At 33.4% G+C, this 25,224-nt stretch overlaps 1 protein-coding gene across 1 annotated transcript; it reads left to right on the top strand.

Annotated features, from left to right (window-relative positions):
- Window positions 1–20,744: 20,744 nt before the first annotated feature.
- LOC110914461 lies at window positions 20,745–24,634 on the top strand. The gene is made up of 8 exons (XM_022159249.1): window positions 20,745–21,024; window positions 21,619–21,684; window positions 22,152–22,331; window positions 22,463–22,651; window positions 22,746–22,982; window positions 23,100–23,538; window positions 23,620–24,563; window positions 24,615–24,634. The coding sequence occupies exons 1-8, from the start codon at window positions 20,745–20,747 to the stop codon at window positions 24,632–24,634; spliced, it is 2,355 nt and encodes a 784-aa protein (XP_022014941.1).
- The last annotated feature ends 590 nt before the right edge of the window (window positions 24,635–25,224 follow it).

Raw genomic sequence — 25,224 nt, 5'->3', positions numbered from 1 at the left:
TTAAGGAACAGAGGAAGACACAAAGGATGTGTCAAATACATTTTAGATGATACATGTTCAAGGTAATAAGAAGAAACCCTCTGTTGAAGAAGCAACCAGTGAGAGTGTTTTGCTGGAAACATGGAGGGGTCGGTGATGTTGTCGAGGAGTGTCAGGAAATGCTAAGTGATATCATTTCCTTACACTCCTCGACAATGTCACCGACCCCTCTTAAAAATTCCATCAAATCTCTCTCACTGGTTGCTTCTACAACAGAGGGTTTCTTTTTGTTACCTGAACCTGTATCATCTCAGCTGTGTTGACTGACCCTGTATGTGTTGTTACATCAAGATTCAATTATGATTTTTTTGTTTTTGAAAATTGGTCGATTTAGTTTTGATCACTGCAGATCATCTCATTTTTATGTAAGTTATTTTTTACTTTTATCTATCTTAAAGTATTTTTGTTGTTCTTTATTGATATTAAAACTAACTTTCTTATTTTTTTTGTTATCGATTTTATAGGTCATTCCTGAGTTTAACAATCGGAAAACCTTTACTACATCCATTGATGTAATATCCCCCCTTTGTGTCCAGTTGATTTGTTTACTAAAGAAAAAATTAGCAGAATATTGTTGTATAGTTTATAACATTTTTATTCAGAACCCTTTAATCTTCTTAACTTTTTATGTTTTAACCATAAACTTTATATGATAGTAGTTGCAGAATTCGGATTTGAAGATGTTCTTGAGATTTAAGATTTCCGCAACACATTCCATATGCATTTTACAGCATCGGATAAATGCCGAGAAAAAAGTCTTATGTTCATAAGTGAAATCAATAGAGATCAATTTCATTGATATTCAGTTGCAAATAATAAGTAAGTTGTTTCCTCTTTTTATACTTTTAATTTTTGAATTTTATTTATTATATGATATTCTTGATGAGTGTTTAAATTAACCTATTTATGGATATGTAAACTGATTGACTGTATTTTTAGAAAATGCCATTCTTTGACATATTTCCATGTTTAATTGCCTTCATAATTGATTTTTTAGATATTTTATTTTTGGTTAATCTTCATTTTTTCTTTAATTAACATTTCCTACCTAATTATAAATATTCTTTAAACATTTCACGTTTACTTCATTCTTCTCTAATTAGAAAATTGTCTATGAATTTTCATAAGCCTAGGTAAGAATAGCATTGACTGTTCTATAAGAGATTGATTGGTTATCTATTAGAATGTGTTAGTATATATTGTTGTGTTTTTTTTACTAATCTTTCCTTTGAATTTTATGCAGAAATGGAACCACCTGCAATAACTCTGTTGAATAATTTAGACCTCAACGTTGATAACTACACCATCAGAATTCGCATTGTTCGTTTGTGGACAAGAGCTGATTTCAATAACGCTAGAAAAGTTTATTGCTATGATATGATAGTCATGGACAATGAGGTAAGCGTTCATAGACTTCTGTTTTAATTTAATATTAATTTTTAAAGTACGTATTTTTTGTTGAAAATGATGCTTTTTTTTTGTCAGGGAACAAAAATGCAAGCTTTTGTTTTAGCTAAAAACGCAACTGAATATCAACATCTTTTAGAAGAAAAGCGTTGTTTGACGATTCGAAATCCTTCGTTGGGTGAGAATCGTCAGAAGGTCAAATACGCTCACGGTGGTTTGAAGATTAACCTTAACAAGAACACCGTTGTTGAGGAATGCCACGAGGCTATTGGTTCTGAATGGGGTTTTGATTTTACTTCGTTTGATTCTGTTGTGGAGGATCCAACAGATGACAGCAAGTTTTTTAAAAGTCCAATTGGTATCATATACAATTTACACTATATCCATGCAAGATAACACATATTTATATTTTCCTCAGATGTAATTGGATTTGTGGTCAACAGTTTTCCCTTCGAGGTAGACATGGAAACTAATAATGGAAAGAACCAGAAGAAAGTCACGTTTATGCTTGAAGACTTGAAGTATTTATTTTTTTTTCACTTTTATTCCTGATACTATTATCTTTGTTATGTTATCTTTTCTACACTAATAATTTTATTTTTAACTACCTTTAATGTTCAGCAATAAGCAGATCTTTGTGACACTTTGGGACGGTTATGCGGATCAAATAATGGAGTATGAGAGCAGCAATTGAGGTGAAAAAAATGTGGTCGTAATCATTCAGTTTGGAAAATACAAATTCTGGGGAGGGGGAGAACTACTTTAAATCTATTCTGTATTTTCTTTACTATTTCAATTTTAATAGTTGTTTAAATTAATCAAAAAAAATTTTATTATTATGTACAGGACATTTGTCTGTTTCTAATTTGTATACCGTCACTCGAGTCTTAATTAATAGTGATATTGATGAAGTTGCTGAGTTTAAAAAAAGGTGCACTATCATAATATGTTTTTATAATTATGTAACCAGCTTTGTGAGTGTAAAGACATATTTCATGTTTGATTAGATTTATCGAGAAACTTTCTCCCGAAATTTCTTCCAGTTATTCTGGCTTAAGTTCTTCTGTTGTGAAGTCTGCCACTGAAGAGTTCCTTTCTGACTTGACTTTTTATCCCATTGTAGATATGGTAACACGGATTAAAATTGTTTTAATATGTTTTCCTTTATCTTTGTTTTTATACGTTATCTATTTCTTAAACACAGACGAAGTTTGTTGTCATTGTTGGGACTATCAAGAGTTTTGTATCGAACAATGAGTGGTTTTACAACGCGTGCACAAGCTGCAACAAAAAGGTTTCAACCATTACTGTTGTTAAAGAGAAGCAGGATGGTACTGATGGTTTTGAAGAGGTTACTGTCTTGGAATGCAAGACTGATGTTTGTAATACAAGGACCGTTTCATCAATTCCAAGGTAAATATTATCCATATTAAGCTTTGTAGGATCGTGTAAATGACCCGAATGAGTCGTTTAGAGAGGTTCTGATCTATTTTAGTTGCGGAAAACAAGAAATAGACTTAGATACAGCAAGCAGTTCACTTTAAACACTGATTATATTGATTTGACAGCAAATACAATCAGTCCTCACACCGGCAGCACTTCGGTATGGAATTCAGCAAAAGTTTTTTTTTAACTGCTTGATTTCGCTCGAGACACAACAATATATAGTATGTGTGATTCCGCTCGAAAAACACCAGAACCAGTTGGAGCGGAATTAGCAACATTGTGATTCCGCTTGAAAGTGACTCAGGTCATTTCAAGCGGAATAAGCTTCTTCGAGCGGAATCAGCTACTAAATCACCTAAACATTGATATTTTCTCGATCTACGAGCCCTGATCTATACAATCTAATCTAAGACTCGATACAAGACAAAGTCGACAGATGCATGCACTAACAGACTCCCCCTCAGATGTTGACGAGTCTTTAGTGTCGAGTCTTTGCAACTTCAGTCTCTATCAGTCTTTGGGCTTCACTCTCTCTTTCTTCTTTTGTATGTCTTCAGACTCCCCCTTGCGATTTGCTGGCATTCCTTCAATTCATCAGCATCATCAGCTTCAGGATCGTTGTCTGGCTTTCACAGGTCCATGATCGTTGCCTGGCTTTCTTCAATCAGAGTCCTCAGGTATCGTAACCTAGCTCTCTAAAATATAATCTTCTCAGGATCGATCAACCTGGCTTTCTTTTACACAGCTTCGATTTCAAGATCGTCACCTGACTCTCTTTCTGCTAAGGATCTTTAAGCTCAGCTCATACTTAAACCTGCATAAACTCTACCTCAAAGTAAATTTCACACATTTACACATTTCAAATATAGAGACATGCTCTAACTCAGACTCTCCCTCAAAAACATCCAGAATGATTTTTCTCATATAATTCTGATGAACCAGATGAAGATTTGATTAAAATACAATCAATTAAAAAACAAACTACCCCTCAAATTATGCTCATCATGTTTAGCACTCGGACTTTTGAAAATCAGCTTTTCAATACCAGTTGTTGAAAATCTTTTTGGATTTTTCAAAATTTATGCTAAAACACACTAAAATCTTTTTGGATTTTGAAATAAGAAGAAAATATAATGCAGTAAAAAAATATTTACATACAATATTTTTGTGAGTTTGTGTGAGAGGATCATATCAGTTTATGAGACAAATCACCAACACTAAGCTTCATTTCATTTTAAGTTCTAAACAATTCACCTAGATTGTCAGTATATTTGTCCACTTAAATTTTCACACAATTTTCAACTGATCCGAGATACGATATTAATGTCTTAATTACTTAAACTTATCTGTGTGTCCCACTACTTGAATATACTCCCGTATCCAGATCCCAATATTCAGTCTTACAGGTGAGTATACCTAGATGATATCTGTCAGGGGTAAATTGCGAGGGCCGTGAGAGCTCAGGTCGATACTTCCGTATACGCAAAGAGATGACGGCTTCGACTTTTGGTGTGTCCCCTTTAGAGGATCTTTTTACAACAGCAATGACTATCAATTTTATTGTTTCATCAATTTGCTGAAGGCGGCGCTATATTTCAAGCTTTTTTCAGAAAGTATTATACGGGGACTAGGTCAGTATTTCCATATAGCAGAAGTCCCGGAATAATACCCCAGATATCACTGAGTATAAAGACCTAGTGTAACACCCCCAAAATACCACCTACGGAAACCCCGCGAGGCGTGTTACACATCAGAGTCTGAGCCACCAATCACATTGAACCAACGATAAATATTTAAATAAAACATGTTATTAATTGCCAAGATTAAATGTCAACATAATATCAATTCACAAAGAGTTATATAGCGGAAGCATATGATAAGTCGTTTAGCAATTGTTTCATAATCAAACTCAAACCAATGTATCAATTATTAGTAATCCAATAGCTTCGATCCATGACCATTCCAGCACTCCCAGATAGCAAGTCCATGTTCCAAGGTTAACGACCTACAAGCATGCAAACAAGTGTGTCAGACTACGCTGGTGAGTTCAAGGTTTTGTTAACGTGACATGTTACCAGATGTATGTTAATGCGATTCAATGTTGCGTTACGATGTTGCTCATGTTAGATACCCTAGGGAGTGTGCCCATGTGTATCCGGGGAGTGGGTACCCCTTAACGACCGATTGCTATGTTGCCTTCGTTAGATACCCTAGGGAGTGTGCCCATATGTATCCGAGGAGTGTGCCTCTAACAACCATAGCCCTACCCAGATAATTAGTTCACGCCCGTCCTTACGGCCCGGTGTGAGGTTTCCCACCTAATAGCGCTATCAACTAATTACCCCCATTTCCCTCCAGGCAATAACCAAAACCGATTAAGTTGTTTACCCAATGTTTCCCTTCCAAATGTTTACCAGTTGTCCCAAACCACCGGGACGCATGCTTGAGAAAATGCAATGAACTCACCTTGGTTTGCTCGGCAGATTATACCAAAGTTACTTGACTTAAGAGTGATCAAACACGTCCTAACAGGATTACCATACATGTCAGGTTTGGTTCAAGTGAAGCACATATGGTTACACAGAGTTAACACGTTACAAACAGGAATGGATCATGGCAACATTTAACAGTCAAGCAACACATTCAACTTGTGCAATTATATGTCCAATGGAAATCAGCCCAAATAAATAAACAGCCCAAACACATACAGCCCAAAGTGAAAACGTATAAGTTGTGCGATTCGCTGGATTTGTGCGATCGGACTGGCCCAGCCCAATCACTGTCCGGCCCAAACAGTCAACATATATGTGGCCTTGTGCGATCCAAGCAGACTTGTGCGATCTGCTTGGGTTGTGCGATCTGAATTTGGACTTGTCCGGCCCAATAACACACGCAGTCCAATATCGGTTCAACTAAATAACCCAAGTTTGGCTTGTGCGACCCGGTTTCCCTTGTGCGATCCGGACAGCTTGTACGCGTGGAGCCCTTGTGCGAATGGGCTTGTGTGGTTGGGCTCTTGTGCGATCAGAGCCCTTGTGCGAATGGTCTGCTTGTACGAGTGGACCTCTTGTGCGACCAAGAGGTCTTGTGCGACCGGTTAACTAATTTCCGTGAAACATGCAATCTGTTACATCTATCCCATAGTTTCCAATTTTATTATCAATTAACACAATCAATTAACAGTTACACCGGTTTCCAAATAAATCAATTAACACGTTTCTCATCATCCAACAAGCATATCATCGATCAAACTAGGGTTTTTATTACGAACTTCCTATGAACCCTAACCGGTTTAATCATGAACAAACGTAAAAATCATTCAAACAAGGACATTTTACAGCCGACTATGATCCAATCGGTTCTAGATCCTAGCGCATAATTATCATTCTACATAATTCATGGCACTCATAAAATCATTCATCCTACGATTCACAGTTCATATTCAAATCCGATCACATATTATCAACATATCAATATATCATTCAAACAAAGCACATAACATGAAATACTAACCGGTTAAGAGAAGGAATCAGGTTTGATCCGAACAATAAAGACCCGAGATGATGGGGAATTGCTTGGCTGCCTTCGGTTCGCGAAAGAGAGGGGGAGAGGGACGAGCTAGGGTTTTGTGCGTGTAGGATGTTTTGTAACAAATGAGGAGGTTGCCAAACTCTAGGTGCTAATCAATCAAAAAGGGTTGGGCCGAACCCACATTTGGGCCGCCCTATAGTCCGAATACAAGTAATGCGGCCCAAAGGCCTTATGCGTTCGAGTGATGGTTGTTCGATTCGGATTCACATACACATTTATTCACATACACATTTACATATAGCAAAACATAACATTCATTTAATTAACATAGCTCACGTAAGCACGTAACGTTACACAAAAGTAGGTTCGAATTACGAGTTGTCACACCTAGTATCTCAGAAAGAGGGGCCTTTCAAACAAGATTTCAGGGGTTACCTATATATTCAAGAAGTTGTTCCCCACGAATTAAGTAAGTTTGAATTTTTTCGGTTTATATCTCGTCACAATCTACTAAATGTGTAAAAACCTACTGATACATCCACAGTAAGATTGTTTATCACATATTAACTTTCCATTTCTTTAGCATGTTGTGACAGTCCACTGATGTACTATCATTTCCTCTTTTTACAACAAAAACTTCATTTTGATTTTATCATATTTTTGGCTTTTTCAAATTTTCTAATGTTTTTGGATTTTCTGAAATTTTTTCTACTCCCCCTAAAATGCAAACACATTTAAAAACAAATTTGAAAACAAACTAAGCTCTTGACCCACTTAGACAGAATTTGAAAACAAACTATACAAATAAAGTGATAACTGATATCGAATCGCATCAATTCACCATCCACTAGGCGTAAACAATCAGAACTCCCCCTTTCAACAAACTATTTTCTCATTTAGATTTCAAAACACTTAAGTTTGTTTTAATCAAAATGATTTTTCCGGAAAATAAGTTTGTTATAACCACTTGTAGGTTCACTTGTAAGTTAGGGGTATGGTTCATCATATTGTTCATCAATCACTTGTATTAAGATTACATCAAGTTCAACTCAATGACCTTGACGAATACTTTGTACCACTTGTAAAAACATCCATAACATCTAACCATATGTAGGAATAAACCTCTACACAAATCGTTTTACCAACCAAGATGTCGATTCCTGCTTCGCACTTACCAACCTGGAAGCTCCGGCGTAGTCCTTCAACCTGTAAAAATTTCAAAAAATTTTCAAATTTTGCACAAAAACAATTTTTAAGAATGATGCCAATTCCTGATCCACGATTACAAACTTGGGATCTCCGGCGTAGTCCTGATGTTCAGGGAAAGAGAAGTTCCACCCAAGTCTTTTCAGACTTAAGTGTTTTCAATTCTTGCTCAGTAGGGTTGTAAGTTGCCTTTTTAGTTGCATAGAAATCTTTAACCCCTTTTGCTTTACCATCAAGCATTTTCCCAAAAATTTTCTTAACACTTCCATTGAAAACTTTCTCGACATCAAACTCATTCTTCTCGAAGTAGAACTGATTCGAGATTTCAACCTTACCAACTTTCTACTTAACTTCTTCAAACTTCAGTGATGGAAAATTAACATCATCTTCTGAAGACTTTCTTTCTTTTACCTCAACTTGTGGCTCTTCTGGTTTTGTGGAACCAGGTTCATCGCCGACTTTCTCAACAATTTTCTTAACAACCCACACTTGATTGTCTTTTGCTTTCTTTTTATAAAGATTCTTCTTCGAACATTCACCAATTTCATAAGTATAATTTTCAAAAATTTTAAAGTTTTCGGTTGGTGGTTCATCATTAACAACTTTTTCTTTCAGTTTTTCAGAAACTCCCTGTTTTGTCTTGATATTCTTCGGACAATTCGGTGCAATGTGACCAGCTTCATTACACTTGAAACAGGTTCGAGTTTCTTTTGGATGAAAAACTCAAGTTCCATTTCTCTTCTTTTCAGCAAGAAACTCCTGGTTTGATTCTTTCCAGAAAGGTTTCTTTTGTTCATCCTCGGCACTTCCACCTGAAACAAATTCTGTTTTTGTTTTAGAATTTTTCTCATTTTTATAATTTTCTGGTGGAATAAAACCTAAACCTTTCTTTTTGTAGCTACTATTATGGTTTGGTTTCTTTTGAAAACCATAACCAAAATTGTATCCTTTTTTCTTGTTTAAACGTTGTTGTACTCTTGAAGTGTATTTTTTAGGTTTTCCAGTAAGATTTAAATCTTTTATTTCAGAAATGTTAATTTCTGTCATTTTGAAAACCTTTTTGATCATTTCAAAACGAACACTTCTTATTGGAAACTCTTTGTCAGAGTATAATTTGTCAGAATCATTTAAAGTGTATGCAACTTCAAATGTTTCATCATTCAACTTTTTCTTTGATAACAAAAATTCTTTACTATAAGACCGTTTAACCGACGACTTTGGACTGTTGACTGATGGACATGAACCTCCAGACTCAGACTTTGACTCAGATTCCTCATCAGTATCCAACACCTGATCGACCACCTTTTTGATTAACTCAGACTCATGATCAGTGTCAGACGATGTGAAAGTTACGTCAATATTTTCTGGTAATTCATCAGTTGTGTCGGTTTTTAGCTTTATACATGACTGCTTTTTCGACTTGCTCCTCATTTGGTTTTCTGGGAGAATACCCTTCCCAGATTGGAGGCGGACACTTGTTATAAGTAACACTTGGTTTCTTACCAGTATCCTTCTTCTTTGGCTTGTCATCTTTGAATGCTTCAAAACCTGCAACAGTCGGATAAATTCGATCAATAAGATAATCAGAACTAGAATAACTCTGCAATAAACGTCTGATCCTCTCATTCTCAGTTTTCTCTTTTTCCAACTCTAGCTTCCACTTTGCACTCTCCTCTATGTAGAAGTTGATAGCTTTTTGCTTCGACATCATCGTAGCATTCATCATCGTCAAAGCATCTTCTCGTTCAGAGTTTGTCTTTTGAAGACCAGTTACAGTTCTGTTCAAAACATCATAAGATTCTTTCACATAATTGAGATTGAACAACAACTGTTCCTTCTTCTTCTCATACTCAGCCAGCTTTTCATCTTTAGCTGAACATTCCTTGCATGGTTCTAAACATTTTGTGCAAGGTTTCATGACCTCTACAATCTTTTCAATTTCAATAATTTTCTCAATTTCAACCACCTTTTCTGCTTCATCAACCTTCTCAGTCTCAATAATCTCCTCAACAACAACTTTAACTTCTTCATGTTGAACATTCTTATCTTCACCCTGACTTTCAGACTTCATTTCTTTTTGTTCTTGTGCAGCTCGTTTCTCCTTTGGTTTTTCCAAGCGATCTGCAAAATAAAAATGAAAACTTTTAGGAGAAAGATAAGATTTAACAATGTTAATATGTTTTTCTTCTTCATCATCACTGCTGTCAACTGTTGGCGACTGATCAAATGCTACAGATTTGTCAGAATTATCATCTGAAGACTCAGTATCAGATGGTGTTTTATCAAAAACAATTTCTTTTTCTGAACTGACATCACTTTGTGATCTTTCATCTGCACTCTGTGAGCTTTCATCAGATGCAACAGACTCTTCCTCCACATTCTTTACAATCTCACCAATAGACTTCATACATGTAGCAAACATATCTGGTTCTTTAACGATCTTAGCAATGAACGCTTTAAATTCTCATTTTTCATCAACAAACATATCCCAGCTGAATCCTTCAGGTAACCTTTCATCATCCTGATTGATCAAACATGCTTTGTTTTCGGGTGATATATATTTGTTCCAGTTAAAATCCACCAGACATGCTCTCTTTGAATCCTCGATCACCTTTCTACCATGACCCACCTGTGGTTCTTGCTGTTGTTGCTGACCCACTTGTTGGTATATAGCTTTCCGGTAGTAATTATCTTTACCGAATGGATTCTTCACATCACTAGCTTGCCTGTTCTTGCATTCACGTTTGAAATGGCCTTTCTCCCTGCATTTAAAACAAGTAACTTTAGATTTATCGAAACCTAAAGTAGAAACATATGCATCAAGAAAGTCATTTCTCCCAGTAATCAGCTTGAACTTTTCAGCTCGTCTAAGAACACTAGCTAGACACCATTTGATGTCCATAAGTTCCATTTCTTCGGCGTCTATCTGATCGTAATCCTCCTTTGTGAGCATAGGATTTCCGATTCTTCCAGCAACTAATCCTTCATAAGATAGCAACACAGAACCAAGTAAAGCCATGTGATCTTTCGCAACTTCTTCAGAAAAACTTTGACCCTCTGGAAGATTCAATGCTATGTTGAACTAGAACACATAACCATTTCCAGTTTTCGTGCTCTGAGAATGAAAGCTTGTAGTTGAGTCTTTTGGATTGACACTTGGGTAAGAAGAAAAACTACTGCTTTTGGTTGAACTCTGATCAACTTTTTCCGTTGAATCCCCAGCACTAAACGCAGTTTTGGATCTTTGGGCTTCTTTCAGCTTCTGGAACACTACCTTTGTAGTACATTTTTACATCCTGTTGACCACTTGGACTGTTCATCCTCGCGATCTTCTGCTGTTCCAAATTCTGACCCTCAATCTTCTCTATAAACTGAGAAATTGTTAACCTATCATACACCCCAGTGTTCTTCAAGATCATCAAGTATGTACTCCACTCTTTTTGCGGTAAAGCGTCTGCTAATTTATCTACCCACTTTTCCCGATCTTTTGTTATACTAAGCATTGACATGGATCGCACCAAATGGCAGTATCTTTCAATCAGCTTCTTGGTATCTTCCCCGAGTAAACTCGTGAACAAATCAAACTCTTTCTTGAGCAATGAATTCTTGCTTTTAATCATGTGTTCACTACCCTCAAACTTGATATGAAGAGCATCCCAAATTGATTTTGAAGTTTTGTCGTGCTGAAGCAATATGAAGATGTCTTCTTTGATAGCTTGCTGAAGTAGACTGATCATCATTTTTTCAGCTTTGTACATCTCATGTTCTTTGTCAGAAAATTCCGAGAGTTCTTTGATAACTTGCAAATCAGTACGTGGTAAGACATACTTCTTCAGAATACATTCCCATGATCTCAGATGATTTACCTGCACCCAATTCTCGAATCTGTCTTTCCATCCGTAATACTCCTCAATGCTCATTAGCTTAGGGGGTTTTTGAGTAGTTCCCGTTTCGTTTTTTAGGTTCATACTTTGAGCAATTGAAGCCGGAGTCACTGAAGATGTAGCGAACGCGTTGTAGAAATCGTCACCCATTTTTCAATACACGTATTCCAAAAACAGTTGATTCAAGCAGAATGACTCTGAACAAATTCAAGCGAAATAGCAAACAACTCTTTTCAAGCGAAATAACAATAGAACATCTTCAAGCGGAATACCCAAGTTGCAATTTGAAGCGGAATCACCAAGATGCTGTTTAGAGCAAAATCAACAAAAAGTTTGGAGGGGAATCAACTTTTTGTAGCTTGGAGCGGAATCTCAAGTCTTTTGAAGCGAAATCAGCAATAAATTTGAAGCAGAATCTCAGAAACAGTACCCTGGAGCGGAATCAGCAGGTATTTCGGAGCGAAATCAGAAAAATCTCTTGAGCGGAATCTCTGATTAGGTAGCTTGGAGCGGAATTACAAACAACTTTGAAGCGGAATCAAAATCTGTTCGTTCGAGCGGAATCACTTCGGGGTTCAATTTTTGCCATTTTTAAGCCGATTTTAGTTGTGAAACTTTGAAGGGTTTGTTAATGTTCAATTTTATATAGTCTGTGAAAATTTGAACTAGTTTTGACCGTTAAATTTTGTTCTGATGAAGAAAGAAGGTGTAGAAGATAGAAAATGCAATCAAATTCAGCTGTAAACTGCAGAACTCCTCCTCCTGAGCTCTGATACCACTTGTAGGATCGTGTAAATGACCGAATGAGTCGTTCAGAGAGGTTCTGATCTATTTCAGGTGCGGAAAACAAGAAATAGACTTAGATACAGCAAGCAATTCACTTTAAACACTGATTATATTGATTTGACAGCAAATACAATCAGTCCTCACACCGGCAGCACTTCGGTATGGAATTCAGCAACATCTTTTTTTAACTGCTTGATTTTGCTCGAGACACAACAATATATAGTATGTGTGATTCCGCTCGAAAAACACCAGAACCAGTTGGAGCGGAATTAGCAACATTGTGATTCCGCTTGAAAGTGACTCGGGACATTTCAAGCGGAATAAGCTTCTTCGAGCGGAATCAGCTACTAAATCACCTAAACATTGATATTTTCTCGATCTACGAGCTCTGATCTATACAATCTAATCTAAGACTCGATACAAGACAAAGTCGACATATGCATGCACTAACAAGCTTTGTTTGTCAAAAAAAACTAAATCTTATTAATATATTATGCAGAATTAGGCTTTCTATACGTGTGCAAGATTGTACTGGCATTGTGACTCTGACATTGTTTGAGCGTGAGGTGACAAAGCTTTTGAAGGTTAATGCGAATCAGCTGTTAGACAACAACATTGAAGTATGTACTAAATAACTCTTTTTATCATATGTTTGGTTATTCTACAACATTGAAGTATATTTTGTTTTTCAACAGTTAGCAAACGAAGGAAACTTTCCAAAGGAGCTAAATTCTTTACTCAATATGAAGTTTGCGTTCAAGATTGCTGTTTCTTCTTTTAACATTAGCAAGAAGTCTGATGGCTACTCAGTCTCCAAGATGACTGATAACCCGGTGATTTTGTCCGAGCTTGATAAACATTTTGACACTATTCAGGTATATTTATTCCATTTCACCTTTATACTATTATTACAATTTGCCAACAATGTTTAACTTATAATTATTATCATTTTTTTTTTAGTATTTTAAAAATAAATCAGCCTATTGATGAGGAAGCCGTCAATGTCGAACCATCCGATTCAAATCGTAATGTCGATTGGCCTGTTAAGGTTTACTATCCTTTAGTTTATATATGATTTAATTTTTACTCATTATTTGTTAAATGTATATTTATAACTCATCCCTCTTTAATTATTTTATTTTTGTAGGATTCTATATCCCAAACGGATGACGATGTAACCCCTTGCTCAAATGTTTTTAAAGTTGGCTTTACAACATCGTTTGATCAGAAGGATGCTAAGTTGGATACGATGAGCGAACGTGACTTGAAGCGCAATTTGGATACCGTGTACGACGTGGATGATGTTTCTTCGCAGTCTTCATCAAAAATGCGTAAAGACGGTGGTGTCGATGCAGTGCTTCTAATTCCAAAGAAAGAAAATTAGTCACCTATAATTCAAACATTTGATATCATCGTTTGTTTGTTCAGTTTTTGGATATTTTTGTTTGTTTTTTTTTCGTAATTTGACAATGGTTTGACTTGTGTGGTTGTTTTATATGAACATGATTGTTTCATGGTTTAGTTTTTTGTTTTGAATAACAATTGTTTTTTGCTAATTGTTTTTGGTAATTCTACTTTTTGTTTCTTATATATATGTCATCATTATTCTTTTTGCTAACTCTCATTATAATAATATATCGTTTGATTATTTATATTGTTACTAAAAATATAAGAGCTAATATCATTTTGTATACTCTACATCATTTAAAAAACGTATAATTTATTATAAACATATATATTAATCAGGTTATATAAAGTATTACATACTATTAACATAACAAAATTTTACCTTTTTTAATTAATACAGAATCAAAAAATACAATCCGTTTTTCAAAAAAATAATGTTACTAAAAATATAAGACCCAATATATCTTTCGATAATCTAGAACATTTAAAAAACGATACTTTTATATTATCTAAAATATTCATATTATTTTCTAATATTTGTAACTAAAATTCAATTTTTCAATGATTTTTAAATTTCTAAGCAAATTAATATAGATGTAATGTAATGTATTTAAGTAATGTAGTCAATACGTTATCAATTTTTTTATATACAGTTACCATAATTTATTCTAAACATATATATTAATCAGGTTATAGAAAGTATTTCATACTATTTAAAAAAAATTAACGTTTTTAAGTAATACAGAATTTAAAAAATACAATCCGGTTTTAAATTTAAAAACTTTAAATATACTCCTTTTATTTCGTCAAAAAATTTATTTATATTTTTTATTTTCTAATTCCCACTTTTTGTAACAAATAAACTGTACTCTTGCATCTTTTTTTATAAAATAGTAACAAAATATATTTTTTCCATAATTGAGAGTATTACTCTAACTATAAATAATTTTATCTTCTAACTATACATAATACATAACCATCTTCATCCTGTCCAACATTCATATATCAATGGAGTTTTTGAATTGTTTTTTACTTTATCTTTCAGACAACAAGATGAAGTCTCGGGTATGTAAATGTTATCTTTATTCTTAATTTAATTTTAATATTTAATGTTTATATTACTATTTGTATACAGAGTTTACCAAGGAATTACCACAATTGGGTAGCTGATTTCAAGTTACATCCTGATTGTATGGTTCAAATCATCACGACTGATCGAAGGGTTTTTTCTGTCAGGGTTAGAAAAGCAGGGTCTTCATATTTTTTTCATGATGGATGGTTTAACATGATACAGTCACTACTATTACCAAATAAGTCATTCCTTTTATTTTTGTACGAAGGTAGTCTAACTTTTCGACTCATATACTTCTATCAAGATTTGACACTTGCTCAAGATGATTTCTTATACTGCCAAACATCACAGTTTTGTGAACATAAAGATCATTTGGTATTTAATTTTTTTTATATTTATACTATATTAGCTTTTGACAAATTTTATAAAACTTTTTTTAACATAATTATTTATTTTTGACTTGCAGCTTATCAATAGATTTTTTGTTCATCATAAGTTGAAGAACACAATACCTACCAACCATGTTACTATAACTGCTTTTCCTAACCGTACATGGTTGGTTTTTATGGAGAAGCATGGTCAATATTTGTATTTCACTACTGGATGGAATCAAATTAAAGAAGACATGAAAATTACAGACGAACACTATATTTTTTTGAGATGATTTCGGAATCAAAATTTGATATGATGGTTTTTAGAGGCACAGAAGATTTGGTCTGTATTCCTGAACGTCGTCTTGCACGTGTTAAAATAGAGTGTAAAGAAGAAGTTATTGAAGAAGGTGCTCCTTAAATTGTTTTAGGATACAGAATGAAGTAGAAAATTATTTGTTTCCTTAGTATTAAATTTTATCAATTTTTACTCATACATTCATTTTTATCGTTTATTAACCCACCTTTCATACATTCTTTAATTATTAATATATCTCGATTTATTTTTTTTGTTTATAAAGATAGATTAACAACCTTTCATTATTCACGCTTGATATATTGGAGGTTACACTAGATGTTATATTAACATCTGTCATAATTGGAGGTTACGCTTTATTTAAACTTAATTATATAAACTTAATATAAATAATGAAAAATTGAATACAAAAAATTTAAACAACATTTACCAATTCACTAATTTATTACATATGTACTAATGTACTAATAATACTAATAATTTAACACTTTCTTCAATATTTATTAACCATTAGTGGAACATAAAAGGGTGTTGTTGTAATTTATGGTTAAATCCATTTTATTGTCGTCAAATTTCAAACTATAGGGGATGTTTATGTAACATTTCAAATGGCGGTTGTAATTATGGACATTGTCCTTACCATACTCTACCATCATATCAAAACTCTTATCATCCCAAGGAGAAAGTGAATCGCCGACCGGAACTACTGCTCGGATTATCGCCGGAATCATCGGTCTTAAGGTTTTCGGCGCCGGAACTAGGGCTTGGAATCTTGATTTAGAGGTAACAACATTTAAGTTCCTTCAGATTATTCATAAATTTTTGATTTAATCGTTTCTATCATTGATTTTTTACCATTACATTGATATAGTTCGAATCTTAACCGTTTATATTGTTGTTTTTTGTAAGATTGAGTCTTTAATTGTTAGAAAATTAGTGTTTGTAGTTTATTTTTGTTATGCTATGTTCAACTTGTGTTTATATACCGATTGTACTTTAGACATTGACGTTAAATGATGATTCTGTATTTGATCATTCACTTAAAATTTGATAGATACGGGTATAAGAACTTTAATCTTCAGAATCATTAAAATTAGTTATAATATTGTCTGTAAGGTCATAGAAAATTTGAATTTTTGAACCATATAACTTTGGTTTTTGTATGATTTGAATCTTCAGTATTTATAGTCGAATCAATGTTCTGTCTGTAGTGTTTTTTGTGTATATTGTATAGATTAGTGTTCGGTAAAGTACGAGAATGTCAAATTATTTGTTTTTTGAAATCATTCGTCTTAGCATATTTATTGTTGCAGGTTTGAAAATGTATACTTCGTTTGTAAAGTATCTTCTGAACCCATCATCATTAAGTATAGTAAGCATTCTTTATGTTACCTATAATTCAGTTTTTTGAGTATTATTTTTTAGTATTTTGATGTTTGAAACTTATAATACTAAATATACTTAATATTAATATATATACAGGATGTCCCGATCACCTTTGTTACTCAATTCTATGGAGAGGATTGGGCCGATAGGAAGCTGCGTATATATCACTCAAGTGGGAAAATTTGGGTCGTAATGTTGAAACGAGTAAAATGTATGCCAGTCTTAACTGATGGCGGGCAAACAATTGTTTCAGAACTCAAACTTCAAAAGGATTGTCTGCTGACATTTCTTCCATTGAACCATTTTGGTCTCCATCTTTCATCTTATGTTAATGGCGTCTGTAATCAATCTTATTTCACAATTAATCGTCATCTAAGATTGGGTTTTACGGTATGTAATCTCATTTTATTTTCATTACATTTTATCATTAACATGTGTTTCACACTTTATAATCTAACGTACAAGTGGAAACTCAATGTATTATGCTTCATATTATGTAGATCATTGAAGATTCTTTTGTTCAACAATGTTTTGAAGACAATGTAGTGGCTGGCTCATATGAAATAAATTATAAGGGTTCTCCGTGGACAGTGTCAACAAGTAAGTTTAATTCAAACTATGTATTTTCACAAGGTTGGACTCAACTTTGCAACGATCTTGGCGTTCAAGAAGATGATTTACTGTTTTTTGAAAAACTTGATGATGTTATGTTTGGCTTAACCGTGTATCGAGACGAGGTTGAGATAAGGTTGAGCAAGAAGGTTGAATCTGATGATGATGATGATGATGATGTATTTCAGATCTCTAAGGCCGATTACTTAAAAACGCTTTTTAAGGTTCGAATTTATTAAGTAATACATTTTGTATCCATTTTTATCCTTCTTTGATTTTTTTTTCAAAATGATGTTTGCAGGACATAGAGGAAGATGATAACCAGCCAACTCCTGATGAAAGTCCATCGGGAACAGTCCTGTCACGTACATCGAAGAAGGTTCATGTTAAAGAGACAATGCAAGATGTAAGTTTACCACCACTAAAATATATTTATATTAATTTAGTTATGATAATTGGTATTATAACTCATAAACATAAATTCAAGCTTGAATTAACCCATACGAACGTTAGTACTGATTTGAAACCTACGGTTGCATCTATATCATTAGTGTTATAGGTTGTTTTTGGTTGTTTGTTTGTACAAACACATTGTTTAATCAATTTGCTGGATAAGTAAGGTACATGAAATAGTTTCAATGCTCATATGAGTTGTATTAGAGGTTTAACAACTACATTGTTTATTTCCTAGGTTTATTAGTCAAATAGTATTTCAATACTGATGACATTGTACAATTAATTTAATAACTTTAGTATATTAGAAAAATTAACTGCAGCTTTATTAGATCGAATTGAAAGTCTGTCTGGGATGTATGTTGGCCGTTTTTTCCTCAAAATATATTACATTTTGTATATGGAATATGATGCAGTTTAATTTTAGCTATAAATTTATAAAACATATAAGATGTAAAATATTGGATGTGCTAACTCTATTCTTTCACAACAGGTTAAAGGAAAAGGAAAAGCTAAACTTTTTGTCGACCGATCCGACACAGTCGAGAATTTGAACAAAGAATGCAAAGGCCGAAAACGTTCTACAACATCTGCTGAAACTGTCAAGGTATTAAATATTTTATGTATTTTTATTAATTTTACTAATATCCATTTTTATTGTCATTGTTTGCTTAGTTATATTCATAAGGTTTGATAGAATTGTTGCTGAATAACAAGTTTAAAATTTAAATTATAGAATCTTTCGTATTTTATTTTTTTGTGGTCAAGTTGAATCTGTTGAGATTCATGTTCAAGTAGAATGAATCGAGTATTAATTTAGTAAAAAGTGAATAAGTTTAGATTCAATGTTCTTAATTCTTTATAAGTCGTACAAAGTGTATTTATTATGTGTAAAATTATTTAAGTAAAATAATTGTTTGGCAGCCAAATCAGTATGTTATCCAATTTCATAAATAGTCTTGGTATAAGATAACTTTAATTGTACAATATATAATATATTTGGTGTTAACTACCTCTGTATAGTTTTTTTTCTTAAACAAGGCAAAGAAACGGTTAACTGCTGTTCAAAATGTGAAGCATCGAAAGAAGGTTACAAGGAATGCAAGCAAAGTTTCCGGTGTCGGCATGGATCCTGAATTCTTCAACTTTAGTCGTAAAGCAGAATATAGGCTGGTAGGTTTATTTTACATGATTTACCATCATATTTTTTTAATTTTTTCTATTCACTTATATTTTGCTTTCTTTCAACGCATTTAGCGGCTTCCTGTTGAGGTTGTAAATAGAGCAGGCCTGTCTGAAACCTTGCAACCTTTATCTGTGCAAAACATGAATGGTGATGTTGAAGTTTATGAAACAAAGACAGAGTTAAACGGTGGTACGTTACGTTACGCCGTTGATGGTTGGAGGAAATTCATGGAAGATAACCGGTTGCAGTTTGGACACATGCTGCACTTCACATATGTAACTTCACAGAGGAAGATTGTGTTGAATGATGTAACTTCGATCTAAGGAAGACCGGTATACATTTTGTTTAAAACAGCTATGGTTTGGTAAGTTGTTTGTTAGTCTTTTAAATAGATACATTTTGGTGGTTTGGTTGATGAACATGAAAACTTTGCTTACTTTACTATGGTTTAGTTTATTTACATGTTTTGTAATGATACCAATAACTTGTTTTGTAATAGGTTCAATGTTGTTAGTGTTTGATATGTCTATTTTAGTAAGTAGTTACAATCTTCATATTTCCACAATACAATTTTGTTATTTAATTGGAAAGATGTGATCAATCTCATTTTCCTTAAAAAAATATTGAATATAAGGTAAGTAAATTTATTTATGGAAATCTATATTACAATTTAATCACTTCCAAAAGTAACATATTACATAAATATATTTCCATTTTTTTGTATATTCTATCTCTATATATTGATATAGAGTTGTTTAAATTTGTTAGTTCTATATCACCCTTTCATTTCGTATTGGCTGATTCAATAAGAATTGATCAAAACACGTTTCTTCCGTTGCTAATTTGCTCCTGGTGATTCAACCTTTGAACTCGGTTAGTTTGTTCACTTTGTATTTTAATCTATTGTTATTCTAATGATTTAACATTTTATTTGAACTTGTATGTTTTTTTTTCACAATATTTGTTTTCGCATAGTATCATTCACTTAAGTTACATGTTGTGATTATAATGTATCTTTATAGTAATATATATATATAGATATATACACAAATCATCATTGTTATGTATTTCATATTTTTTTTTCTTCCGATGTAGTTCAGATCATGGAAGCTATTGATTTTGACACCTCAGTCGTGGAAGTTTTGTTTAGGCTCCCTGCAAAATCAATTTGTCAATTCAAATGTGTTAGTAAAGCATGGTGTGCAGAATTATCAACTAATCAGTTTGCCATTTTGCATTGTGTATGCCTTAATAAAGCTAAAAATCGGAAGCTAATATATTTGAATGATATGTCAATAGATGTTGATAACGTAATCTGTGGCAAGATTGAATTTGGTTCAACGAAAAGTATATTTTTCCTTTCGAGACTCCACCACTGTCATTACGTTTTCTTTCTTCTCTCGACGGACTTTTATTAGTTTACTGTATTAGAAAACTTATCCTTTGGAATCCAACTACTAATTGGTATACTATTTTATCTGATGACTACCCTAAACATGGATACGATCACGAATATGATACTAGCGCTATCTACTATGATCAATCTAACGACCTTAAAGTACTCCACATCAAACGTCGATACCATAATGTATTTGCAAGTGTCTATTCTCAACGTTTTGGTATATGGAGAGATGTCGAATTCATGAATGCAACTAACTTTGGTTCAAGTTCTTATGCCTGGTCTGTTGGAACACTATCCGCTAAGACTGTATACTTCATTGTTTCACAATCTTGGTGGGTAATTGGAAAGAAGTTTATAGTTGCTTTTGATGTTTTATCTGAAACATTCAAACTTATTAATTTTCCTTTGAGTAAAGATCTTATTCCTAGCCAAGGGCATCTTATCACATTAAACCGGAAGATTCACATGTTTGTTGTTTCCGAACCTGAAGAGCTTATTGTTGAACTCTTCAAACTCGAAGGTGAAGTATGGCATAAGGTTTTATCTTTTCAGAATTCTTAAACAGTTTCTTTCCAAAGTAGGCGGCACCAACCACATATAATGGAGTACAACACATGGATTTTAATGAGTGAATGGGGACATATGGTTACCGTCAAACTAACGAGCAAAGAGTTGCATTATGTACAAGATGTTAATACATTTAACTGAGTTAACGGAGTGTTATTCATAGAGACTATTATTTCTCCTTTTAGTTAGAAGTTATATAATTTGTTTTGGTTCTGTTTTTATTGTTCCCAAGTACTTACTTTATTTATATAAATTTTTTGTTTTATTTTGTTTTTATAAATTATGATGTTTTTCATATTATTTTTTGTTCATTAATGTTAATTCATTCTATTGTTGATATAGACTGGTGTGCAACTGTTTTTTGTTTATATCTGTTTACATCAATTTTATGATTTATGAGTCCGTATAAAATAGAGATCGATGTACACAATTACCACCATAATGGTTTGTTAGAGTTTATATATGAATCTGGATTGATTAAATATTACTTAACATGTGATCCAACATACCAACTCTTTAATGTAACACTTTTTTTTTAAATTTCCAGCAATGCCTAAACGACCAAAGACTGACTCCGTATACAATGACATTGATAACGAAAACACTCAGGATGGTAAGTTATTTAAAGTTTTTCAGCTTTTTTCCTACTCATTCCTAAAAAACAATAACTTTAAAATTAGCGGGCACATGATAATTAGTTTAACAACTATTTGAGTGTGTATATATATATATATATATATATATTTATGCGCAGTTCACCGAAATGGAAACACATCCACCGACATTGTTAACGGTATAACACTAATTCCTTCATTGTCCATTTCGATTCTTTTACGCCTACTTAGTTAGCTATCTATGATGCTCGAATTGTTTATTAATTCTTCCATTTTTTTTATTTATGTCACTTCAAAGTTCGACGAGGCAGAAGACCTTTATCAAGCATAACCAATGGTATTATTTTAGCTATATATTTTTATAACAAAATGAAAATTATCCTTTCTTGATTTACAGCTAACTATTTTGATTTGTTTTTGTTTGTTGATTATAATTTTTGTCAATATGTATACGATTTTCTGTTAGTTGTCCTCCCAATTGTTACTCAAGACGAGGCATCTCATAGAAGGAAATTAAGGAAATTATACTTGGATAATAAGAGATCAAATGGAGGAACTACATTGTCATCCCTCAATATTGTATCCACCAATATTAATTCCACTTCCACTCCGTCTGTTACACAACATCGTCCAGTTTCACCTGATGGTATGTTATTTTATAAGCTATACTTTTGTTTAATTTATTATATATTATTTTAATTACGTTTAGTATGAATTAAATTTTATATAAATACGTGACAATGAATTTATTTTTTGTGCTTTAATATTTTCTATTAGTGACTCGGATTCTACAAAACAAGGATAGAGATAACATGCGATTACCTAGATCTATTATTGACAAAAGAAGATCTACTACCATAGGTGTTACATCGGATAACATAGTCAATGTTATTGGTTGTCACAATTTTGAATCCACTCCTGATGTGGCTAATAATGTTACTCCAAGTCCCTCAAGTATGGTAACAAGTAAGTAATTTATTAATTTAATGTTTATATATTTTATTATGTTTGTATTGTTTTGCATCGATATTTTGACTATGCTTTTTGTTAATTGTACTAGGTAACATTAGTTGTAGTACCAGCAATCTGACAACGAGAGAAAATGGTTTTAGAATAAATATTTCAACTGGCATCACATCAACCAACCGCACATCATCTTTGAATTGTAATTTGCCAAGGCTATCATCTGGGAAACGTAAGTTGGTATGCAAACCATGTATTTCATCTCCTATACCAATGATCGACTTGACCACAGAGGAAACCGTAGAAGGAGATCCTTATAAAGGTGTTTCTACAGGTTAGGTTTGTTGATAAGTAATGCTACATAATGTAAAAATATCAACTCATAAATATGTATATCTTATTATTTTAATGAATGTTGTATATATAACTCTAATGTTGTATGTTTTAACAGATTATTTGGATCATGGTGATCAAGTTATTACTTGTAAAGTTTGTTATGCAAAGTTATGGGATGCAGAGAAAGGAAGCGGAAGAAAAGAGGGTGGCAAAATATGTCATATGTTATGTTGTGCTTATGCCAAAGTTGTGTTACCTGATTACAAATCTGCGACACCTTATTATAAAAGTCTATTCATGTCCAATGATAATGAAAGCAGGCACTTTTTGAAGAACATTCGACGTTACAATTATATGTTTGCGTTTACGTCAATGGGTGGTAAGGTTGACCACACCGTTAATACTGATAATGCTCCTTTTTGCTACAGAATTAGTGGTGAAAATTATCATTCTATTGGTAGTCTTGTGCCAGAAAACGGAGAGAAACCTAAATTTTGTCAGTTATACATGTACGATACTGAAAATGAGTTGGCAAATAGGCAATCAGTTTTTAGGTACCATGCTAAAACTTAATTTTTTTTAATAACATTTCTTTTAACTATATATTTACTTACTATGTCAATTTTATGAAACAGGTGTTCAGACGATGCTTCCTCATCAACTTTTTCAGACGAAACTGATAATAAGCTGATACAACAAATCAAAGCAATGTTGGATGCCAACAATGTGCTTGTGAAAATTTATAGGATGGTTAGAGATTGCTTCCAACAGAATTCTAATACTACTTTAAAGCTTCGCCTTATTGGGAAAAGAGAACAAGATGGTCGGACTTATAACTTACCTACTTCCTCTGAGGTTGCCGCTCTTATTATTGGAGATATTGATAACGCTCTTGAGAATAGAGATATCGTTGTCGAGATACAAACAGGGTCATTAAAAAGAATAAGTGAGTTGCATCCTTCCTATCTTGCACTTCAGTATCCTATTTTGTTCCCATATGGAGACGACGGTTACAGAATTGACATACCCCATAGGGGTGTCATTGATGTTACTAACAAGAAACGTCCGAATTGTACAATGAGAGAGTTCTTTGCGTATCGTGTACAAGATCGTAGTAACCAATTTTCATTAATTCTAAATTCTCGACGGCTATTCCAACAGTTCTTGGTTGATGCTTATACGATGATCGAGAGCGAGCGACTTAACTTTATAAGATTTCAGCAACATGATCTCAGGTCTGATACATACGAGAGTATCCGCAAACTAATATATAACGGCCAACAAGATTTGTCTAAGGTTGGAAAACGTATTTTCCTTCCATCTTCGTTTACAGGCGGGTCACGATATATGATGAAAAACTATCTAGACGCTATGGCTATTTGTAAATGGTATGGTTATCCCGACTTTTTTATAAGCATTACCTGCAATCCCAAGTGGCCGGAGGTTCAAAGGTTTCTTAAGGACATAAATCTTAATCCGGAGGATAGGCCTGATATTTTATCGCGAATGTTTAAAATAAAGCTGGATGCAATTTGTAAAGATTTGAAAGACCGTCATTTGTTTAGAAAAGCTTCAGCTGGTATGTTATTAAATTTAATTTTTTAAACATGATCTCAATGATATGTAACAGTTTCTTACCTTTTTGTGTAGTTGTTTACACTATTGAGTTTCAGAAGCGAGGATTGCCTCATGTGACAACCCTCACAATTACAGGTATTGTACAATTAATTAATTCTAATTATGTGCTTAATAACTATGCTTGATAACAACTGACACTTTAAACTGCTTACTGATTTATGTTACAAACATACATGTGCAACACTTTACATACAGTCACTCCATTTATTGCATACAGACTCTTAGTGACAAACCTGATGCACAAAACACAGTTAGCACAGTGAGCGGATAACTCAGACACATGCTGACAATGCTAGCACATAGACAGACACTATATTGAGGCCAGTATGAGCCAGGGATACAGTACTACACCAGTATGGAGTGTAGGGAAGTGAGGACCATAAGACTGTGTCACTAGGTGATAGTTTGAGTGCCGGAAAATGCCTAAAACTCATTTCAAGTGCAGAACTCTGCAACTTCAGCAACCATTCAGCTTTTAACACACTCGTATTATACAGAGAATTGACTAAATGGTCCTGAACGCTTTCCTAAGTGTTGGAATTAAAATTCGTTACAAAAAGATGCATAAAAGACACTATGCGGTACAATTAAACGCTTTAACG

This window comes from Helianthus annuus, chromosome 15 (genome assembly GCF_002127325.2).
Source record: "Helianthus annuus cultivar XRQ/B chromosome 15, HanXRQr2.0-SUNRISE, whole genome shotgun sequence".
NCBI lineage: Eukaryota > Viridiplantae > Streptophyta > Magnoliopsida > Asterales > Asteraceae > Helianthus > Helianthus annuus.
The sequence above is the reverse complement of the archived record's forward strand: the minus strand, read 5'-3'. Positions and strand labels throughout refer to the sequence as shown.